The sequence below is a fragment of the Oenanthe melanoleuca genome, chromosome 9 (assembly GCF_029582105.1).
Source record: "Oenanthe melanoleuca isolate GR-GAL-2019-014 chromosome 9, OMel1.0, whole genome shotgun sequence".
Classification (NCBI taxonomy): Eukaryota; Metazoa; Chordata; class Aves; order Passeriformes; family Muscicapidae; genus Oenanthe; species Oenanthe melanoleuca.
The window spans coordinates 24,021,441-24,044,858 of NC_079343.1; the positions used below are offsets into that span (position 1 = coordinate 24,021,441).

The 23,418-nt window shown below is 38.1% G+C and overlaps 1 protein-coding gene across 4 annotated transcripts in view; it reads left to right on the forward strand.

Moving 5' to 3' along the window:
- OPA1 (OPA1 mitochondrial dynamin like GTPase) overlaps positions 1-14,250 on the forward strand; it is a 47,647-nt gene extending 33,397 nt beyond the window's left edge. For all 4 annotated transcript variants that reach the window (XM_056498539.1, XM_056498541.1, XM_056498538.1 and 1 more), the window contains 2 exons: positions 11,726-11,803; positions 12,316-14,250. In XM_056498539.1, the coding sequence (XP_056354514.1) occupies positions 11,726-11,790 (65 nt within the window). In that variant the 3' untranslated portion in view covers positions 11,791-11,803; positions 12,316-14,250. The remainder of the gene's footprint in view (positions 1-11,725; positions 11,804-12,315) is intronic.
- The last annotated feature ends 9,168 nt before the right edge of the window (positions 14,251-23,418 follow it).

Consider the following 23,418-nt stretch of genomic DNA (forward strand, 5'->3'; position numbering starts at 1 on the left):
TTTGCAGTATTTGCAAGTTTGTCCTGTTTTCTTCTGGTTTTGAGTTTAAATTTTCAAAGTGAATGATACTGAACATTCATGCAGGCTGCCTCTGAAGTTACTGAAGGTTTTAAATGTTATGTGTATTTTTCAATGGTGGCTTGATCGATCATTTATAAAAGACAATTATTTGAAGTCACACCTTCCCTAGAAAGTATCTTTTAAATTAGTATTGGTCAATACATTTTTTTTTTTTTTTAAGAAAACAATACGTAGGTGAAAGACTGCAATTCAGCATGAATAATGTATTTTCTGCTGTTTTATTTTTAACACAAATACCAGACTAGTAATTTCAGCAGAAATGCCTGATAGGGTGTGGATAAATCTTACCAGTAGACTATTTAAGCTACTAGTATAAATACTAGTAGTACACTACTATTATTTAGTATACTAAATACTATTATAAATAGGCTACTTCTGTAGACGATTTATAACATGGTGATTGTTGTAAACGTTGAGTTCCCAGTAAAACGCTGCCTAGAGCAGGTCAGTGTTTGCAGGATGGCTCTGTGCTGTTCCCCCAGGGCCCGCAGCAGTCGCGGAGCTGCGGCCGTGCCGGTGCCGGGCGCGCGGGGGCGCTGAGCGGCCGCGGAGGGACCGCGGGGCTCCTGCCGGGGCTCCCCTCCCGCCTCCGCCAGGAAGATGCTCTTCCCTGTCCTTGTCCCTCTTGGGATGGTCTTTTTTTTTTTTTTTTTTTTCTCAGCTGCACATTTCTGGTTAGCAACTGCATGGAAAGTTCTAGTTTAGTAAAGTTTAATAAGAAAAAACTGTTATGAACTGAATCCCTTAATCGTTTCAGAAAGGAAGTGGATCTTGCAGTGTCTTATCCTAAAGCTAAGTGCCATCTCTCCCTATTGCAGTAGCACCTAAAGCATGCTAGATGGTGCACATAGATGCAGAATGCTTCAGGTGAATCCAAGCTTTGCCATTCACTTCACTAGTGTTGAAGTCTCACAGACTCAAAAGAAATACATATGTCCTATCTTCATTTATTTCTTCTCCTTTTAGTCCTTTTGGACAGTAAAACTATGAATGTTGCAAAACCACAGGATAAACAAAACATAGCATACAAAGCATCTTTCCTGGGTCAGCATACTATTTATCCAATATCCTGTGTCCTCACAAGTTGGAAAAGAAAACCCAGTTTTTCACCAAATTGTAAGTAAAACCATGTGCATGGGAGACTAATTGGCAGGAGGTGGGAATGCCTGTGGAAACTTGATCCTGAAATTGCTAGGTATGAATGTGAATGGATCAGCCTCCAAGTTCATTTGTCAGTAATGTTGACACCTCTACAGGTGTCATGGGCTAGCTGAGACTTCATTCTTCACAAAAGCTTTTTGAAGCATTTGAGGAGTAAGCCCTCACATGAAGAAAATAAAGCTTAGAGCCATTTGTTTCAATTCTGTCATACGTTTCTAAGCTATGAAATTTAATAGTTTGCAGAACTTAATTATTTTCTTGTAAAGACTAAAACATATAAAAACTGAACAAACCAGAGTTACAGTAAAATACTTTCAAGTTTTATGTCTAAAGTCATTGCTTTGAAGTCACAGCATTAAATTTTTTATTTACTTTTTCTCTTGTTGAATGTAAGCCATTTGCCAACTTGGAGCATGAATGATTTAATATCATATAGACATATAATAAACTTGCCATTTTAATGGAGTTGGAAAGCTAAGGTTGGCACTTCCATATGCAAGTTTGCTGACTCAGGTCCTGAAGTTCCTGTGATTTGGCTAAGCTGAGTGGATTCACTTGTGTCTGTTCTGTGTAACAAACTCGTTTTAATCCAGGTGAGTCCCCTTTTTTGTTATGCATTTATGCAAAGTTGGGGATAAAGTCTGTGAAGAGTACTTTGCATATAATTACTTGCTCCATGGTTACATTTTTTCTTTCATTGCTGTTAGCTGAAGAACAAAAATGTTGTGTGAAAGTAATCCTATACTGTGGTCATTACTGTAGCCTAATTAAATTTCAGTTCCTTCAGATGACTGCCAATCTTGTTTTGATTTGACCTCTATCCTTTGTGACATTGTTGATTACATGTGCTCCTTAAAATCAGGCTTTGACTTGGCTTTCTAAAGCCTTTGCTTCCATTTGCTTTTCTATTATGAGCTTTAACTTTTTTTAAAAAGGTCACAGTGTATCATAGGGGCAAAGCTCAGCTGTAGGGGGAAAGATCTCTCAAATAAGCGGATCATAGGTAATTTTCCCTTACCTCAAAAGGTTAGTAGTCCTTAAATCAGAACCAGTGTGGTTTTCAGGTTTACAAGATACAGAAAAAAGGTATATTTTCAGTGCCCAAATCTCACGTCTGCTGCCCAAAGACAGATACAGGAAAGAGGAAAGCATCTTAGGAAATGCAAATGGAGGAGTAATTTTATTACAATCTGAATAATTAGGCTTATTTTGTGTTCTTATTTCTTCCACAGTGCCTAAATATTGGCGTTTTAGAAGCTACTTAAGTAAAAATATGGTTACTTTGTAGTTGTAAGACAATTCCAGAGGAGTCAGCAGTCTTGCTTTCATCTCATTCTCCTTTCACCTGGTCATAGCAATGAGGACCACTCACTCATCTCATCCTGGGCTGGCAGAATATTACACCAGGAAGATTGTGTGGCCTTCTACCCAGAGAGACACAGAGCAGCCATTTCCCTCTGGGAATTGCTAAACAGATCTCCAACTTCTGCTAAGCATGTGCAGGGTAGCTGCTATCTTCACAGTCCCCAGCCAGCAGCTTCCCTGAGGATGTTAGTATGGCCTGTATCTTATCACAGGCTGCTTGTCACTTAGAGCACATTCATTTCTGCCCAAATCTCCATCAGTCACAAAGTGTGGGCTGTCTGTTTCTTAACGAGTTCAAGCTTGTGCTGGTGTCACCAGTGTGCTGGTGGCAGCATGACTCCTGTGCTCCCTTTGAGCACTGTAGAGGTCCTGGTGCTCCATGATGCAGGAGCTTGGGGGACACTGCGCTTGGAATCACAGTTGTGTCTTCAATTTCTTCTAATTTTGAACCAAAGCAGTATCTCTCAATAGACTTGCAAACTTCCTGTTAGAATGCAAATTAATTATTTTTGCATGGCTATCATGTTTTAAATTCCACATAGATAATTTAAGAAATCAACCCAAGTGGGCTTTGATGTGAAAGACACTGGTTAGATGTTCAAGTTTGGTTTTTGGTTTTTTTTTGTCTTGAGTTTTGGGGCAGCAGCATGAAAGTAATGAATTAAAACCAGAAGAATGTGTAGGATAGTCTGTGTGTCAAAGTGCAGATAAGGTAGTTCCTGCTTTGTGTCATGGCAGAAAGTGCTTTAGAAAGCTGCTTCTTCTCACAGAGGGAAGTAATCCTCAAGGGAGAACATACATCACTTGCAGACATCCTGTGATGGAGTGATGGTTTACTTAACTTAAGAATCCCAGATGACCAAAGCCTGTCTGCTGTGATTTCTTAGTTATTGATGAAGAGTTAGGCACTGATGTCCAGGTCCTAAAACGGATACCTACAAAGTTCACCACATTTTTCACTGACTAAAAGAAGCCTATCACTTAAAGTTGACGTTGAAAAATAGTGATAAACTGCTACATGAATAATGACATGTTTAATGCCTATTAATCTTACTCTAGACCCATGTCTCTTGTATTTGAGGGTCATTGTGGTGTTGTCTGCTGAATTTATTTTTTTCCTAAAATTTTCTGAATGATGCAAGGATCAAAACATCTAACTGCTGTTTTCTCTTTAGTACTGGTTCCTTGTGAGGGTACTTATTAATCAAAATTTAAGTACTTATCACGGCGAGATTTACTTATCATGGAGTGATTTACTATTGGTATAAATTACAGGCTTGTAAATGGACCAATATATGCTTTTGTTTTAAAGTAGTATGGAGCTGTGGAATGTAACATTCCCATTTCCAAAAGCTGGAGAGGTCAGTATTGTGTATGTTGCACATTGTCAATTGTAGTAGACTCCACTTTGCCCATAGGAATGACAGCAAGGAAAAAATTATAGAACCATTTGGATATGGTGACTTATGTTTCTGACTATTAAACATTATTATGATGTAAAAATTGATCTAATCACCATTTAATTTTCTGCCATATTCTTGAGAGACTTTAACTTAAATAGTCTTGATTGCATATTACTTCATTATCCAATTAATTACTGAGTATGCTTTCTTTGGGTGGAGAAACAACATGTATCAGTTATTTTTTATGTTAAAGTCTCTTTATAGTCTATGGTTTTATAGTCTTAAGGTTACAGTAGCCTTTACCTAAGTAGTTTATCTTCATCAATGTATATGTCCTTTCTGCATAAGGAAAAGTTAATCTTTTGTTGCATCGCTGGATGAATCATTGGGTAGTATTTCTGATTTACCTCTATGCTTTCCACTATTTGCACACAAAATAATGAGCATCACCACATTCTGATTCATTCTAGTCTTCCTGTCTCTGTAAGTCTTGATTCAAAGTATGTTTTATAAGGTTGCCTTGTTATTCTGCTACTAAGCTCCTTCCAGCTGTCCAGTAAGCAACACAGCTAAGTTCTGTTGAAAGACTGAGTTATTAGAGCAGTCTTAATTAAAAAATCTGATGGAGACAGAGGACTGAAAAATGTTCAATTCCTACCTTGATATTGCAGACCTTGTGACTCTCATAAACTTGCAACATAATACAGGGTAATGATCACTGGTACATTAGGCTAACCTCAATGACAGTGTAGCAATAGTTTGTGACCTCACATCACAGTTTGGTAATATTTAGTTTCCTTTCTGTGGACAAGCAGGATGAATAGCTCATGAAAATGTCTGTTGTATAAAGTCAGTACTCTACATAATTGTTAGTTTTGCTTCAGCCCCATAGCTCAGTTCAGAAATGCTCTGTCAGAGACAGAAGGATTTCAAGCTTACCAGCCTGAGGAGCCCCAGGGATTGTCCCAAGAAGCAAACCAGCTTCTGTTGTATTCTTCCACAGAAGGGGCAAACGTGTGGTCAAAACTGTTTTGTTAAACTGAGAGCTCTCACCAGTGGATCTGGAGCAACTAGAGATCAAGACATTGATTAGTAATTTACTATTTCAACAGCACAATACACAGTTCCCATTTCTGAGGCTAATCATTGTTGGTAATGCTAAAATATTGTTGCAGTGCTCAGTAGCTTGCAAAAATAACTGAAGTGTTTTCAGACAAGCTGTCTTCTGCTGCTGCCTGTTCTGTTTAGTGTGAAATAAAGGTAATACTGTTTCATGCAGACAGCTGACAGCTTTGCTCAGGTGTGCTATGAAGGGATTAATAATTAATATGATAGCAATACTTGCAACAAAGTAATTTCAGTGATGGCAGCTGTGACTTGGGGTTTTTTCCTAAGATTTTGTTCTTAATTTTGTTTCTACATCTCAATATACAATTTGGAGGTGATTGTTCATGTTTAAAAGGTGGATTTGCCTACAACAGGGAAAACAAAACTGTATATTTGTAGGAAACAGGCTCCTTGTTGTTTTCTCCTATTATTGGCATGCAAAAGCAGATCCAACTGGATGCAAATTTAAATGTCATGATAGATTGCAACACCTATAAGAAACATAATATTAAAGGACAGCTACAGTGTAGCATCAGTTGGCATCTTCAGTCTAACTACTGGTAACTAATGATCATGCCAGCTACATTCTGCAAGCTTGCATTGTAAAGGCTGTATATTCTTAATGATTCATGGATTTACTGTATGAACTATTATAAATTCCATTTAAACTTTTCAGGTTTCTGCAGTGCTTTTATTACACTAATGTGCTAATTGTTTAAGAATCATTCACATGATTAATCCTCCTGCTCAGCCTTTAAAAAAAACAACCAACTTTTAGCTGCTGAAACTCTCTTGGCGAACAATATTTATAGCAGTTTGACAGCAGGATGAAGAACAGCGTTTGTCTTTGTAACAGCTTAAAGAAAAGGCCTTTCCAGCACCCAGCCATGCAGTTACAATCTTGACCTCTTTCTTTTGCTGGGAACATACATACAGCATACAAGCAGCACCTCCCATGTGTTTTCTTGACCCTTTGACTGTCCATTCACTTCCCATCTGTTTTGCAGCCTTAAAGGAACAGAGGGGGCCCTCTACTTATAAATCTGTCTTTACAGCTGACAAATGATGTTCTGTCTCTTTAAGGGCAGCCTGGGTGGTTTTGCCTTTTTTTCCTTCCCTGCCCCCCCACCCCCCCCTTAAAACTTTAGCTTTCCTCTCAGCCTTATCCAGAGGAAAATATGGTATGTGAACAAGAGGAAACTGGCAAAAAATGTGATCGGTAGTTTCAAAAGATTTTCTAAAATTCAGCAGGACATGACCTTGCAGTGATCAGGGAATTATGGTAGTGTTTGCATGAAGCATGAGTAAGCGTGTTGGTGCAGGTAGCTGTGGCTGGAAAGTCTTCTTTCTGAGGCTCTACTTGGAGTGCCTGGGAGTGTGCTGTCTCATACCATTTTAACAAGAAGTAAAGCTTTTGCATGGCCCGTAGAAAATCAAGGAATGTGCCACAAAAGGCTGAACTCCAAAGAGATGATTCCCCCCCTGCCTCTTCTCCACCTGACTGTTCATAGGGGTTGTATACAACTATGGAGTTTGTGTCTTAGCCCTAAGGTAAAAATCAGCTTTCAATAGAAAACTTTGGATTGACATCTCTAGTTTTAATGGTGTGTTTCTGGGCATTGTGATGAATTCTGACTGACAGGGCTTTCCTTTTTACTCGAGGAAAGATGATGCATTCACAGCAGTAAATTCCAAATTTCTGCTTCTGTGGTTAACTAACCATAACATAGAAGTAGCACAGCTAGCAGCGAGAATGTTTATAGGCGAGGAAGGGATTAAGAAAGGAAGGAAGATGGAAAAAAAAAAATATAAAAGGGAAGGGGAGAACTCAAATCTAAACACAGTTCAGAGCAAAAGGAGCAACAACCATGAGCTTTCAAATATCAAAGCCATGTAAACATTAGTTGGAGATAAAGTCACTTTAATGTAGAACAGGAGGACTTATAATAAGATAACACATTGATGAAACCTACAGACCACAAAAAAAGTACAAATAAAGATGGATTTATGTCCAGAAATATTTTAGAATTTGTTTTGTTGTTGCAATTGAAATTTGATATCATATGTGCACATGTCTAATTGGGAAGGGAAAGCTTTTTGATTTGCCCAAAGTACTCATGTACCCTGGCACAGACAGACATGAACATCTTTAAAATTCTGTGCTAAAATTATTGGTTCTTTACAAGTAAATATGTATTTGAATGTCTCAAATTTATCTTCAGAACCATAAGCAAGACAGGTTTTGTGGACAGAGGCCACATCCCTTAGTAAACCAATTAACACAGATGGAAAATACAAGAAAACCTTTTCTTGCCTCCAGGAGCATGTTTGAAATAAATCAATAATATACTTCACTTTTGTAATTTGTGTTTAACAGTATTTGACATTAATAGGCCTTACCTGAGGAGATTTCCTTGATAACTTGTTTTAGCTATTTCATTTTAGCACTGTTTATTGCTACCTAAACTTGAGTATCTGAGGCAGCAATCAGAAAGCAAACCTTCCTTGTAAGACAGAATATTTCTGGGGGTGTTCCCTCCTGACCAGCTTATGATAGTAGGAAAAGCAGACTTTATCTGTGCCTGCATCTTTCTGCATTCACAGTGTATTCTAAATCTTCATTACAGTTCAATTAGTCTGGTTTTGAGCCTTTTAGATTTGGGATCACAGGATTAATGAAAAGAAAATGAGCGGGTAGCAATATCATTTCATATGGAGATAAAGAGAGACTAAGCATGAATGAGGATCTCAAGACATCTGAATAAAGAATTTCCTCATTCTGTCAGTTAAGTTTTATGGGATATGGAGGGAGGATTATGGGAATATTCATGACCAGATCAAGAGGCATAATGAGTTGATGTATGAACCAGCTTATCTTTTAGGTAAACATGGGGCAAATGGGAAATAGAATAACCATTCATGGCCTCCAGGCCTGTGAATTTTACTGTTCTAAGATGAAAACAAGGGCTTAGTTACAGTTACTCTTCATTGATTTGATTTTTGATCAGTGTTTAACAGGTGCTGGAAGAATTGCTTGTTTGTAACTTCAGGTCTGCATTAGAGCTAGCAAAGAGCACATCATCTTTCTAGAATCCAGTGTAAGCAATATGTGTATTAAAACTTACAGAATGCCTTATAATAAGAGTGTAGTTCTTTTGTTAAAGTCGCTTTTGTGACATGGGAGCATTTTATAAAAGAGCTTGGGTAGTTCAACCAGTTATAGAAGTAATTTATCAGCAAGCTGAATGCTTTTAATCTGTGGTTTACTTATCCTTGGAAAAACACAGTATCACAAGACATAGAGCAACAGGTCACTTTTTTTCTACTCCTAAATTTACTTCTGCAATAAGTATTCTTACCTGAAACCCAGATGGTTTTCTTGTTTGGCATGTTGATAACCTTCCTCAAAACAGAATGTACTGTAATTTACAAGTGTAAACGACTGATAGTTTGATCTAAGTGTCAGTCAAACACTACAATTGTGGGTACAGAGCTTGTCCTTTTCACAGAGATAAGAACTTCCCTAAAGTTGGGTAATGTCCAATTCTTGAATTGTGAGAATGAATAGTTGTTCCACATACAAAGTCACATGGTGCTGATGAAACTGTAGACAGTTACCCCTGCATTTGCACTCCTCTAGCAGAATTCTATCCAAGCACTTCTATTTACTAGTTTATTAAGGTGAGTGTTGGGTAGATGCATAACTGTCCTCAGCCTATTTCAAAAGTGAACCAATTCAGCAGAATGATTCTCTGTGCTACAGAATGGACTTTGCAGGAGAGTGTTACAAGTTGCCTGGGATTTGCTGCTGCAAAAGGCTTTACTGTGGCTAAAAATACAGGGTATAGCATGAATAATTGCAGCTATTTGGCACTCATTGTAGCTGTTCTTTTTTAAGAATGCCAGCATATTATCTCAAAGTATTAAATTACCTCAAGACCTCATAATGATTACAGTTAAGTAATCATTTCTATTCAGTAGAGTATAAAAACTTATAAAGTGCTCATAGTATGCAGTCAATTCTAGTATACATGTTCTCTGAGCAAACACAGCTGATTCAGTATTTTCTGCTGGAATACATATTTTCTATCCTGTTATTTTAATATGCCTTAATCAGAAAATTAGAATAGATTTGTTGGCACAAACCTTTTTTTAAGGGTGAAATAATAATTACAGGTTTTAGCTGATGCTATTAATTTTCAGAGCTGGGATATTTCATTAGCAAGAGGTTGAGAAAGGAAAATACTTGCATTTAATACTGCTAAATCTGCCTGCTTTCACTGGTCTAATGGCTTGATCAATACAAAAAACACACTCGGGAAAACATGTTGCAGTTGGGGAAAAAAATGTCACAGAAAGTCACTGAAAGCACAACATAAAGAGATCTTCTGATCGTGAGATCCCCAGTTACCATGGGCAACTGCTGTTCATTTTGGAGAGCAGAGTCCAGAATTAATAATTTCTAAACTCAGAATCATTATAGAATATTTTGGGTTGGAATGGGCAGTAAAGATCATCTCATTCCAACTTCCCTGCCACAGTCAGGGGCACCTTCCACTTGACCAGGGTGGTCAAAGCACCATCCAGCATGTGTTAATTCTGTCCAGAATAGTAGAACATTATTTCAAGGGCTGATTTTGTAAGCATTCATAGAGCAACAGTATTGGAAGCTGAGCTGAGTAGTTGCATAAATAAATGCCATAGAAATAACATTTCCTGTACAGTAGAGGTTTATGAACTGGCATACTATGCATATTCTCTTTTTTTCATTTCAAAAGATAGTAGTGAAAACACCTTGAATGTGCACAGTAAGGAGAAGTGATCATGGGACTTTTTTTTCATTAACAGATTTCAAAGATTCTGCTGAACTGAATGAATTTTTTTTTTTTAACCTGATAAAAATCAGCTACTGCTTTTTCTTTATTTCCAAGGTACAGTTTTTACCCTCACACTGACTGGGGTCTTCATTTAATATAAAAGTACCATAAAAGAAAAAAAAAAATCAGCTAAAATTCAAGAAGCATCTTTGGTGTTTTCTTTAGGAGTTAGAGAGTGATTCAGCTTCACTGTACTTCTGTTTGTAGATAAGCACCACTGGGGAAGGGCATGCTGAAGTGTTGAAAGTGTCAGTGGCTTACCCTTCATCACCTAAGAATTGCAAGATAAAGATAGAAGCTTGAGGTTTCTCATACTCATGCAGGCTATTTTCCATATTTTGTTTCAAATGCTAACTAAAATTCTCTACTTCTGTTAGAACAGGACTGCAGGAGTTCATTGAGTTGTTATTACTATCACTCTAAAATGGATTTTAAGGTTGTTTGTGGAGTTGTCATTTTGTTGATTAAAATTTCAGTTCCCATAACTACATTAGTGCTCTCTTTGGAGGTCAGTTTTTTCCGCTTATGCTTACATATTCCATTTAAAGATGATTATTTTATTTTTCTTTTTGTTTTGTTGTTATTTCAACTCAGCAAATTTGGTAACATATGGTATTGATGAAGAGAAGAAAACATAAAAGTTTTTTTAAAAAAAGCTCAAACCCTGTATCTCAGACAAGGGAACATATGGCTTTAATACAATAGTATTTTTAGCTTGGAAAAAAATATTGTCTGTGTTTATGCTCATCTAACTTATTTTTGTCTGTCCTATTGCTCTCCCCCTGTTCCTTCATATATCTGAAGTGTGTTTTTCATGCCTATAATCACACACAGAAGGAGCTTCAAATGAGGATGTGGTGAGAGAGAAGCAGGAAATCTCACAGGCTTTGGATTCCAACTGTGTTCTAAATCTTGCTTCATAAGCAATTTAATAAATCAAATAGGTCATATGATGACAAGTGTTGTATGGAATTGAGAAAAGATTGGGAAAATGCCTAAACTTTTGTCTTTTCATTCCTAGTAACTATTTGTAGTTGTGGTCAAGTCATGTTTTGGTAGGCAAGTAAACTCCCAGATTTAGTTTTTGTATAAAATGAGATTCTGCCCACATCCATCTGGTTAAATGCAAGAAAATAAAATGCAAGTTTTAAACATTCTTAACATGGTGCGTGCCCTTTGGAGGAGGTGTCTTGAATACTGACGTGTGGTTCCCTGAAATTCTCTTGGGTGAAAGGGCATGAGCTTTCAACTTTATTTAGAATGATTAGTGGGGTTTGGTACACTTGTTGTGGAGAATGAGGACATTTGGTTAAAGAAGAAAGGGGCTAGTGGGCATTATTTAAAACCTAACAGCTTCTTGTGTGTAACAAGTTACAGTAGTTCTGCTGTGCAAGGAAATTTCAGTTCTTTGAAATACATTTCTAGTATTGGATTCCTTCAGCAAATTTTTGAATTATTAAATTAGCAAGATAATAATAAAATATGTCTGTAGAAGTTCTTCGAACAGGACAGGGTTTCTTTATTTCTAGTGTATAAAAATGTTATAAACCTCTGTAATTAAGAAACAAAATGCTTAGGATAATATTGATGAGGGCATTATTTTTTGTTTGTGTTTACATGTTTTTGTTCATGGTTTTTGTGTGGGATTTTTGGGTTTTTTTCTTTCAGTACCTGTCCTCAGGTACTTAATAGTAATAGGTATTTCAACAATAATCTTTTTATTTCCTCTAGAAAAAGTTCGGGAAATCCAGGAGAAACTTGAAGCCTTCATAGAAGCCCTCCATCAAGAAAAGTAGATTGTTCAAGCAGGTAGTCATGTTTTTGTCATAAAGAGATTGCTACAGTTGTCTTATTGCTCTACAGTTATCTTATTGCTCTATATAAAATTATCCATCTCATTTGAATGCATGTTTTCTGACAGACTTTGTGAAAACTCCTATTTGTTTTATTCCCTTGGCTGCTGCTGCTGCTTCTTGCTTCTAATCTTGAGAGCAATGCTTGCTGCTTTTACACTACAAGCAGATATGAAACTTAGTAAAAATACAGTTACTGACCAGTTATTTAAGTATTGTGAGTCACTCTCAGTTCAATATTTTTATTAAGAGGAGAAAGCATAACTATCTGGAATCAAAATTAATGAAACACTTTTCTATGGATGCATTTTGGTTCTTTTGTTTTTCTCAAAGACAGTGTATTGTTAGCAAAAATATTTGCATGCAGTAATTTCCAAATCTCATTTCTATTAATTCGCAAATCCATAAGCTCAAGTGCTGTCATGCATTTGTACATATTTTAAAATAATTGTCATTCTGTTTCAACAGCAACTTTACACAAGAATGCAGCCTTCTCCAGGATACCTTACACAAAGACTGAATTGAAATGGCTTTTGTGTCCCATTCTCTTTCCTGCCTCTTGGGGAGCATCCTGAAATGTTGAAGGAGAAAAAAAATTATGTCTTGTGGGATTGAGAAGTTAAAATCCACCTGCTCATTTAATTTTTGAAGCTACATGCACAGAAGAATCTGATTTATGTATTAATGAGATAGCTTGGGAGCTTGCTGAAGTTGTACATTTATGTTTTTTTTTCCTGAAAGGGAAAAAAGATTTTTATTTTTAGTAGGTGTCGTGTATGGTAGAGCTGGATCAGATTCATAAAAGGATTTTATCTCTTGTCATTTTCTTGCCTGCAGATGATGCTCGGAGTTTGATATAATGTTTTAGTATTTGTATGTACATTAAAATGCCCTTCTAAGTAATGCCATTTGTATTTGTTATGCTCTGTGTTGAAGCATTTGCTGATCACTGTGGTACAAATTTAAAAGCATTGTATTGAGATCCTGAGAAGAAATGGAGGATTTTGTTAAACTCCTAAACTACTGAGAGATGTCAGCCAAGCAATTCTCGTAGTTCTTTCACCTGAAGGCACAGACTGCTATTCAGTGACACCTTAAAAAGTTTAGGCTCAGGAGGTAATGTCAGCAGCTGCTCCTTTTACCTGTTCTTTTCTGATATATGTTGTTAATCTTGAATGTCAGCCAATTACATTTCATTTCTGGGATTGCACAGACTCAGATTTCCTTGTTAACTCCTCCCTTCACCGTAGATACAGAGTAACCTGATGGAATATGTGTGAAGTGTAAAAAGATAGAATGTACAATTCCAACTTCTCCAACTTCCTAACAAAAAAAGAAGAAAAATGTCATTAATTTCATTTTTACTAATAGGTACTGTAAGACCAAAATCACTTCTATAAGAATGTTATGCACAAAGTCCTTCCACACCCACTTGATGTCTATCATTCAGCAAAATTAGTAAGACACTAAAAACTGCCTTTTAATTTTGCCATAGAAATGTTACTTCTGACAAATTTAAGCATGATACAAGCTCTCTATCATAGGTGCCTGGTGGTTAATCACCACCATGTTTTCTCTGCCCACACTTTGCCACAAATGATCTGGATACACTTCTCAGTACTTCTGTGGAAGAAGGTGTTAGGCCTGAAACAGTTTGTTGCAGTTGTCTGATTATGTACATTGAAAAACTGACCTAGATTTATTTTCTCTTTTAAAAAGGCAATTGATTTTGATATGTAGAAATGAAAAGAGAGGAATCTGAATGTTTTCCAGCAGATATTGTTTTGGTTTGCTCTCAGAGGAAAGAATACAAAGTTTGGAAAGATGTTCCCCAAAAGTTTGGACATAAACTATTCAGCCATGTGGACAAAAAGCTAACATAGAGCTTAAAATTATGTTGAAAGGTTAAATATTACAGGGTGATCTAACTGAATGTTTGAAGATTTTGTTTAAAATTAATTCCTGAAAATGAGTGTTTGAGAACTGAAGAATGGATAAATGCTTGTGTCATGACCATCCTCTGAAGAGAACTTCAGAAATGTAAGTTTGCACAATTTTGAAAGCAGACACCTTTGTGTATAGCAAGTGAAATAAGTCTGTACTTTGTAAAAAAACCAAACCAAACGAAGAAACAAACAAAAACTTAAAGATCACTGTTTGAAACTTCTGTGTAATGTAAATGTTGCAAAATATCACATCCAGTGGCCCAATGTTCATTTCTTTTAGTGTGATGTTCCTATGGGTTTAGTTCCAACTTCTCTGTGCTGCTCATCTAAGACTTAGCATGATGTATTCCATGGAAACTAGGTATTTATTGAATAAAAATGTAACTGAAGGAATAATAAAATGTGGGTTTTGAACACGGTGCTATTGCACCTAACTAAGAAGTCACTTTGACCTTTTTCTCATTTGTTAAGTTGTGAAAAAGTGTTCATTAATGATATCAGTATATGTTAATTATATCAAAATGTGTAAGTCAGAAGAGCTGTCAGCACCAGGTTAGCAGTGACTGTACCAGCTGTTATCTTTACTATATAAATTAATATACCATTTGTGTAATACATTTAGACAGAGATCTTATGTCAAGGAGCATAAGAAGAGGTGCTAAATATTACAACAGTTTTGAGACAATTATTTCAACTGCCTAAAATCCATGTGGTACTGAAGAGGAGATTGTTCCAAACATAGAATGGTTTGCACAAGTTCACAATATTTTTTCTGTATTTTGTAGACTACTTTCAGTTTCTGGATACAGCAATTTATTGCAAGAAGCAATGACTAATCTGTAATTCCTGTATCTTTTTGAGCTTAGGGAGGAGAATCACCAAATGTAAACATTGTTGTTCCATAAATGGATATTTAATTTCATTTCAAAAGCATGTTCATTACTATCGTGTAGATATGCTTAGTTATTTCTGATTTTTATAAAATGAACTGTTTATGAGCCAAGATTTAAATACTAATGGCCAAGACATATTCTGACACTTTTTCATGAAAAAGGTACAAATGTTGTCTTTTCAAATGTCATTAATTCCTCCTTCTCAGTGGTTACTAGTAACCTCATCCTGTGTTATCAGACTTAGAGAAGTTAAAATCTTGGAAATGTTTAGAAGTGTAAAAAACAAACATAGACGGTGAATACCTTCTTGGTAATTTCAAACACACTGGTGTGCTCTTTCACCATCAAAGCCACATGTATCTGGTTCTTTGCTGAGCATGTTTTTGGACATAAGCTGAGTTATGACATCGTTCCAATGCTAAAGTTGTATTGAATTTTCATGTATATTTAATGTAGCTTAGTAATTCGTAACAATTGTATTAAAAAAATGCAAGAGATTTCATTAGTAAAAATATAAGGATCTCTAAACCTGACCCAGGACCCCTTGAGTAAGCTAGAACTCTTTGTTCTCAATGGGATTTGGTACTGGAGAGGTCTGTGGGATGTTTTGTCAGGGAAGGTATTGCTGTATGAACTATCTGTGTCAATACTTCTGTGTTCTTGCAGAATTGCAGCCTGAGATGATTCTTGACAGTTTGGAATGTGTTTCTGGGTCCTGAGGTGCTTTAGGGCAATCTTCCAGCAATGCTTCCTTGCACAGATGGGATGTACAGTGATGGAGTTTACTCAGATTCTGGGAATACCCTCACAAGAACTTAACATTAATGGCTATCTGAAAAAACTTACTATCTTAGTGACTTACCATATCCAAGGAACTTTTTTCTTTTTAAATGTCAGTTTAAAGTTCTTGGATCCTCTTCTATTTTTTAATTAGTTCAGCAATCCATCTTCCCTTGCAGTAATCTTTATAGACCATAATCAATCACTTGCTAGTTTTTATTCAGTAAGATAAATGAAATGCATTGTAAAACCCTTGCAAGATAGGTCCAAAACAGGTAACTCCTAAAGCTGTAGTTTCATAAGTGCTATGAGTTCTAGATGGCTGTTATCACAGAGCTTTCACAGCATATGGCTGTTGCCAGGAATTTTTTAGTATAAAGTACTATATAGAAAGGAGAAACAGAAATGGTACAGAGATTGTAATGGTTGTTTATACTGTGGTGCTGGAAAGGAAAACCGGTGCATATTTCTGTGTATACAAATCTTGCTTGCATCTGCCATCACCTTAATGCTTCAGCACATCAGAAGGTGAAATTATCCAGGCTGTTGTTCTGGAAGAAGTGCTGAAAGTCAGAGACATGATTTTAGTTTTGACTAGTAGTGATTCAGGAAGTACTTCTGAAAGTACTGGTGAAAGAGTTCTAGAGCCAGCCTTACATTTTTTCTAGAAACATTTCTGAAATTGACTCTTAAGTTTCTTGGGATTGGCTTTAGGTGCTGTTCCAGTGCCAATTCCAGAAATATTTCTAGTTCAATCTGCTGAAGAGCAGTTTATTGTGCATAGCTGCAAACTCTTGTATGTTTGTGTTGCAGAACACTGATAGAAGACTTTGTTTGCTGCTCTTGGGAGTCTGTAGGCTCCAAGGGGACTTCCAGAGCAGTGGTGGTTTCCCACTAGGACTTTAAAACAGCTTTCCTAAACTATCCTTGGTAGTGACAACCAGCAAGGAGAGCTTTGTTCAGGTTTTTCACCCAGAGGACAACAACAAACTTTTTGAAGGTTAGTCAGGTTGGTAATAAGTCTTAGAATAGAAGCTTGAGTGTTCCATCCTGTATAATATTTTAGAAACCTTTTCAGGAAACAGCTGGGTGAGCATTACTGGACAGGAATGACAGCTGCCACATCCTTAGAACTGCAAAGGACAAGCAAGTTTGTGCTCTGTTACTACCAACCTTACAATTTGGAAGTTACATAAACTCTGCCTTGGACTGAATCTGCATATTCATGTTTCATAAAGGATCATCTATTCTGGACTGCTAGAAAAAAAAAAAAAAGCAACAATAAATTGCACAATAAAAGCCTCTTTAGATCTAGATATTATTGCACTACAGAAATCATAACTGATGACTATTTTCACTTCTATTTCAAGCAACTGCCCTCTTAGCCAGCCTCATGAAATAAGTATTAAGGTAACAGTATGCCCCCTATATTTAGGAACATTGGGACCAGTGTTTGCCTCATGTCCACAAGCCAATTGCCTGTAGCTTTTGATGTTTAGAGATGGAACATTCATTGCAGCCTTCTTTACAATGAGTCTGTTCTGGTTCATGTGAAAATCAACATCCTTTTTTGTGTTGCTGCCTGACAGGATGCTACAATACTATTAGCATTTGCAAAGGGTTTGCCCCATCTAATAGTGCAATCCCCAGATCACAGGCTGCTCAGTTTGTGTTTCTCTATTATGTGAAAGACACAAAGAAGCTGAAGGCTGGCAAAGGCCTGTCAAATCTTGTAATGTAGCGAGCGACCCCAGAGCTTCATTCTGCTTTATATCATTCCTTGTTCCCCATCCCACCCCTTTCCTTGAATGGGCTCTGAGGTAGGTAAATGAATTCAGTGGTATGGTAGGCGGATGATTTCTTTCTGACCTTGTTCCTGTACCATTTGTTTCCAGGCTTGTTGGAGGGAAAAGGACATATCTGAACCTTTTGTTTCAAATAATTTTCTCGCAGGTTGGGGAGTTAATGCAGACCTTGTCTGAACTCACCCGAGCGGAAAGTGCTCTGGGTGCAAGTCTTGACACGCTTGGTCCCTTGGAATTGCCAGATTAAAGGAGAAGGCAGTGAATTAGAATTCTTTAGCATTTGGCATTGCTTAAACACCTGGACACCTTTTTTTCCCCCCCAATATGCACGTGTTTATATCCTCTGTCGTGCCTTGGAACATCTGTCTTAAGAGCAGTCAAGAAGCAAACAAAGAATGACCTTTGCACAGCCCAGTGTTATGTGTTTTAGTTGGGGAGGAGGTGAGGCTGAGGCAAAAGCTGACTACAGCACACACCAAAAACCAGTTTGGACTGATGTCTGAAATTGGAGCAACACTTCTTGAAGAGGCTCAGGTTTGTTTTAGGGATTGATCTTGGATCATGTCTTTGATGGTAAGGAATGCAAAGCTTTTCTGCATGCCAGGACTGAATCTCGGGAGCAATGAGACTTTTCACACTAGATTTGCCTGAGCTCTGCATCACTTTTGGAGAAAGAAGACCAGAGCAAAACATGAGATGGGAATACCACTGCAATTGTCCTGCAGAGTTATAAATTTGCCCTCTGCACTGTCAATGCCATGTAGAGAACTGTTCATACCTCCTGAGTAATGGATTCCAAAGGTCTCAAACAGAACACAAATTATAGAATCATAGTCTGTCCTGAGTTGGAAGGGACCCACAATGATCACTGAAGTACAGCTTCAGTGCAAAAATACTGCTGTCTCCAAGTGTTAATTGTGCACAGTAAGTTTGCCATGTCTGAAGTGTCCAGTTCAAGTCTCCATCTGCTTAGCCCAACACAAACCTGGTGAGAGGCCTATTTGTCATTTGAGCCCATCACTGTGTTGCAGGCATCCTTTACTAAAGGCTTCCACAAGCCAAAACAGACATTGGGACAAATCTGTAAGAGCATCAGGCCTCAGAGTTGATACAAAAGACACAGGCATAAAGGGGATGAATGAGGATGATCATACCCCATGTTCCCTTAAAAAATGTAGATGCTAATGATTTTCTATTGGTAGACTGTAGCTTGAAAGTGCAGTCATAAGGGATGTTACCTATCATATCAATGCCTATGCATATCAACATATTTTCTGTATACAGTTATAGACTAATAATAATGACAGGTTATGGAGTAAGTAGTAGTAAGTTTGAAAAGCAAACTTCCACATTCTGCACAGATTCATGGCATCCCCAAAACAAACTGCTTATGCTTCATTTCTGATTCCTCTGTGCTGTTTGTACATCTCAGCGGGACAATGTCTTTATCTGACTGTTGTAATCTCAAACCCACCTAAACTGGAAGTTATTTGCATGTGCAAACTATTTTGTAATTTGGGACTAATTATGGACTAAATTTTTAATCCAAATGGAACAGCTGGCTAAAACACTTTGTGCTTTCACAAGATTTCAGTGTTGCAGATGTATAGCTTTATGTAGGCCTTTCTTACTATCTCACAAGCAAGACCAGCAGGAATATTATCTGTATAAGGCCCTTCAAAAACACATACAAATAACTGATTTTTTTAATCCTCCAACAATAACCAGGAAGAAAGTGTTATCCCTTTTGTTCTTATTGTACCTTTGCTCTCACCAATGGTCAGAAGATTAGTTTTTATCTGGAAGATCTGATCAATTAGATCTTTTTGCAAGAAAGCATTTTTAAGCTATTAAATGTATCTTTTATGGCTCGTTACCACTGGAAACCATTGCTATAAGGAGAATAAGAGCTTCCCTTTTAAAAAGTCCATTTTCCTCTGCTGTCAGCTTATGCAAAGTTCATCCCTTCAGCTGGAGGAAATAACACATCCCTGGTCAGAAAAAGAAAATAATTTTCCACTGCCTAGTGCCTGAAAATTGGAATTCCATAAAGCTTATGGAACTACAGCTAGCCATAGGTTATCTGGTGAGGTTCATTTCTGGACTCTGCTTTGTTGGATGTTTTGCACACCCTGTTTGTTTTCCCTGCTGGCACAACCTCCTTCCCTGTCCTTCTCTGCCCTCTGCATGGGAATACAAATTACACCCTCACTAGGTGACATTCTCTGGCCTGTGAGGTGCTGAAAGTCAGATCAGATGCTTACAATAATCTGTCTTGAAAATATATGTAAAATTTCTCTGCATACTACTGCTCATATCCCTTTTCACTTTTGTTTTTGCTCTTTTGGTTTTAGCTACAGGCATGTATCACATTTTATAAATATACCTGTACCTTAACATTTATATTACATGTGCATAATTATGCAAGAAAAAAACCATGCTGACTGCCTCAGAAATCACGACTCGCTGACTGATCTCTGCCTAGCCCAAAACAGAATTTATCTAATCTAGTCTGAAAGATAAATGCCATTAGAGATGAGTAACAGAGAAGAAACATTGGAGAGTGGTTCATGGCAAGAGGCTGTTTTCATGTGGAAACAAGGGAATATTGTACCACTTGCTGAAGCTTAGAGCAACTCCCAGATCCTCACTGAAATCAAGCTCTGTGATGAAAAGGCCTGTAGCCTGTTGGGCCAAGAGATGGGGATTATGAGAATATTCATGACTCCTGAGAATCAGCAGGTGAGACCTAATGCACACTATTGCCCCTCACCCCTTTCCCCAGCTCATCCTTTTGGTAAACAGTACATAAAGGCTGGGTTCCCAGAGTGACTGAACACAGTTCCTGATCCTTTTTTTCTCCTCTTTCTTTCGCCTCCATTCTTTATAAAAAAGATTGCAGTGGTTTTGCCACTTGTCCCAAGCAGAAGCACGCAATCTCCTTTTCATTTCTAAAAAGCAACTGTGTGGCCAAACCAGAAGTCTTGTGACATTACTTAAGAAAGCAGAATGGTATCTTAGCATCCAAGGCCTCTTTTAAAACTTAATGAAAAGCCTTTCTGAGAGCTTGGATAAGCTGGAGAGGAATCTCTGTGACATATGTGCATTGTCTTAGAAAAGCATGGGTTGGAGCCAACTGTGGGCCTCTGCTTTTAATATACTGGGTATTTGTCATGCCTGTTTGGTGTGCTCGCTAGTCAGTAAACACCCGTGTGTAGAGTCCATGAAGTTGGAAGAATTTGAAGTGTGTGACTGATGCAGGACACTGTTCCAGGCCAGTGAGTGGCAGGGAATGCCCTGTGAAAGGGAGATTCCTTGGGCAAGATGGGCAAAAGTATTTTGCCAGCTTTTCTCCAGTGCAGCACAAAGTCATATTCTGTAACAGATTCCATCAATCAAGTTTTTGTAAAATTGTCTCGCTGTGATGTAGGTGAAGAGGGATTCTCATAAATACTGATCATGTATCCTGTACATGATCATTCTGACAGCTTTTACCTGCAGGCATGAAGTTGCAGGTTCAGCCTGGGGGAAGGGATGATTGTCAGCTCTTTAGCTGAAGTGTAAGTGTTGTCATTCCTTTGAAGCCTGAAACAGTGCCTGCAGTAAACAGAGGAGACCGTGCTAGATCTTTGCTTTGACTAAGTGTTGTTTCTTGCTTTTTCTCTGCAGGAGTGTGTCAGCCCATTCTGCTGGTTTGTGACTCTCTTGTGCATGGATTGCAGCTACAGATCAGTGATTTGGCAGTGGAGGTGTTGCAGTGATTGCAAGCACAGGACGTTTAGTCTGCTGTTAGCCTCTGGCCCCTGCCACTTCTCCAGGACTCGATGAAAATGGAGTACTAATCGTCCTTATATGTGCCCTGATATATGACAAGGGCAGGCACTTTCCCAACCCATCAGCCTTCCCAGCAGGGATAGATGGTCACCTCAAGCTTTTCTGGCTGTTCCGATGCAGGTGATTGCAGAATTATGGTTTGGTAAAAATGTACCCTCATACCAACATTTGCTGTAGCTTAATGCTTGCAGGACATCTGTCCATGAGGTCATAGTGATCATTCTGCATTTAGGCAAAGGTAACATCTTTTTTAAGGTTTTCAGCCTTTCCAGGAAGAGTGGTTACATAATTTTAAATCCCCTTGGAATTTCAGTCTGCAGTAGCTGTAGTGCCTGGCTCTGACAAAACTGTCAGCTTGCTTTCAAAGTGTGTCAGCTTAAGGGTGTTTGTTTGTTGCATCCCTGTGACAAGCATCCAAACCATACTTCAACAGTTTTTCTGTTAATCTGAATGTAACTAGTTCTGTGGCTGGAATTTGGTCCCCAACAATTGAAACAGACCTGCTGTCTGCTCAATATAGTTTTTCTAGTAACCTATGCATCTAGGTCAACAAACTGACAGGCGCTGCTCATTTTACTGCTTGGCAAATATTGAACTAAAGTCTTCAGCACTGTAACACTGTTGACAATTGCAGGATAAAAGCATTGTCCTCTTTTGTTACCATGAAGTGCATCTTCACGTCTGATTCTGGCATAACACACTTGGTAAACACCAAGGGATGTTGTGCTCTGGAGTCCCAAGTGTTTGCTCTGACAATATAAACTTACTGCCTGCTCTCTAAAACCAAACATCTGTCTCTGCCATGGTTACTTCAAACTGATATTGAAACAATCCACTCTCTTCCTGAAAACACTGGAGGGTGACAGTATGACTGCTGTTGAAGGAGCTCTTTTCTCTTTTTGAAAGCTATCTGTACCACCCTCCTTTATTATGTTGCAGATCTATGTTGAGGAGCCCAGACTAGGCTTCAAGAGTCTGAAAAATAATACTTGACAGAGAAAAATCACTCTGGATTGGTACAGTTAACACTAACCCCATTGGAAGGGAAATGCCATGTTGCAAGTCCACTGTCAATTCTTTCTTTTCTAGGAGAGCATGTTAGAAGAGACAAAACAGTAATGAGACTAAAGGCAGCTGAAAAAATTTCATCACACACATCCTGTTACCTGAGCAGAGCACTGCTCCTTGCCTCTTCCTTCTCCTTTCCAAAATTAAACCTCCCCATGACTACTGTGAAGGTCCAGGGTCATTTACATCCCAGCACCCATAGCAGCAATCCATGGTCGCTCCCTTCTGCTTTGCCAGGATCTCAGGTTCACTCTTTTGCTGAGTGACCCCTGTGGATGAGACTGGAGAAATTCAGCTGTGTGTGATTCAGGGGGGACATGTCCCATAAGAATGGTGTCATTGTTCCCTGCTACCTTTGGTCTTTTTTCACTCCAGCTTTGTTATTTGTTTCATATTTAGGTCAAAGGTGAAGATTAAAACAGATCTGTCCTTCCTTTGGTTCACATCTCCACTTTCACCAAATTTGTTTTGCAAGTGAAGTGCATGGATTCTTCATTTAGACCAGCTTGCAAGCTATAATGGTAACCTATATCACAGTGAATCTGTTTGGATAGTGTGTGGCTGCACATCTGTAGTTATGATATTACATACCAAACATTAGCCTGGACAGTGATTGGAGGTGAATCTGCAAGAAAGAGCATTTACAGCCACTTGGATCCTGCTGCTCTAGACTGATGCCCACTAACTTGGAGGATTGGTCTCCTCCACAGAAGTATTAAAAAATTAATCCACAGCTTTTTATATCCTTGATGGAGATACAGCAACAGCATTTGCTGTTTGTTGCCTTTTTGGGTTGAACTACTGGTGCTTCCTTTTCCTTTCTGCCTCAGGAAAAAAACTAACAGCTTTGCCTTTGAGGTTAATGCAGTCACATGTTAAAAGAAATTTAAGGCCCTAGAAAAAAGAAAGAGGCCAGCATGGATTTCACTACCAGGTGCTGAGATGGGACAAATCCTGTGACCATTTTGCATTTAAGGCTCGTCTCGGGTCACTCAGAGCTGAAGGGAATGAGAGATGGGATTGTGATTGTGTTCCCAGCAAAAAGGGAGAGACAAAGCTGCACGCTTCAGGAAAATGCCACCGTAATTCTTCCTATATTAGTTCAGAGGTTCGTTGATCACGAGGCTGGAAGCTTTTGTGGCTGATGTCAAGTGACTGCTTTTGGGTATGATTCACCTATTGTCTATAAGGCTCCTTTTACCAAAAGCAGCTGGTGAAGCCTCTATTTCCCTTAAACAAAACTGT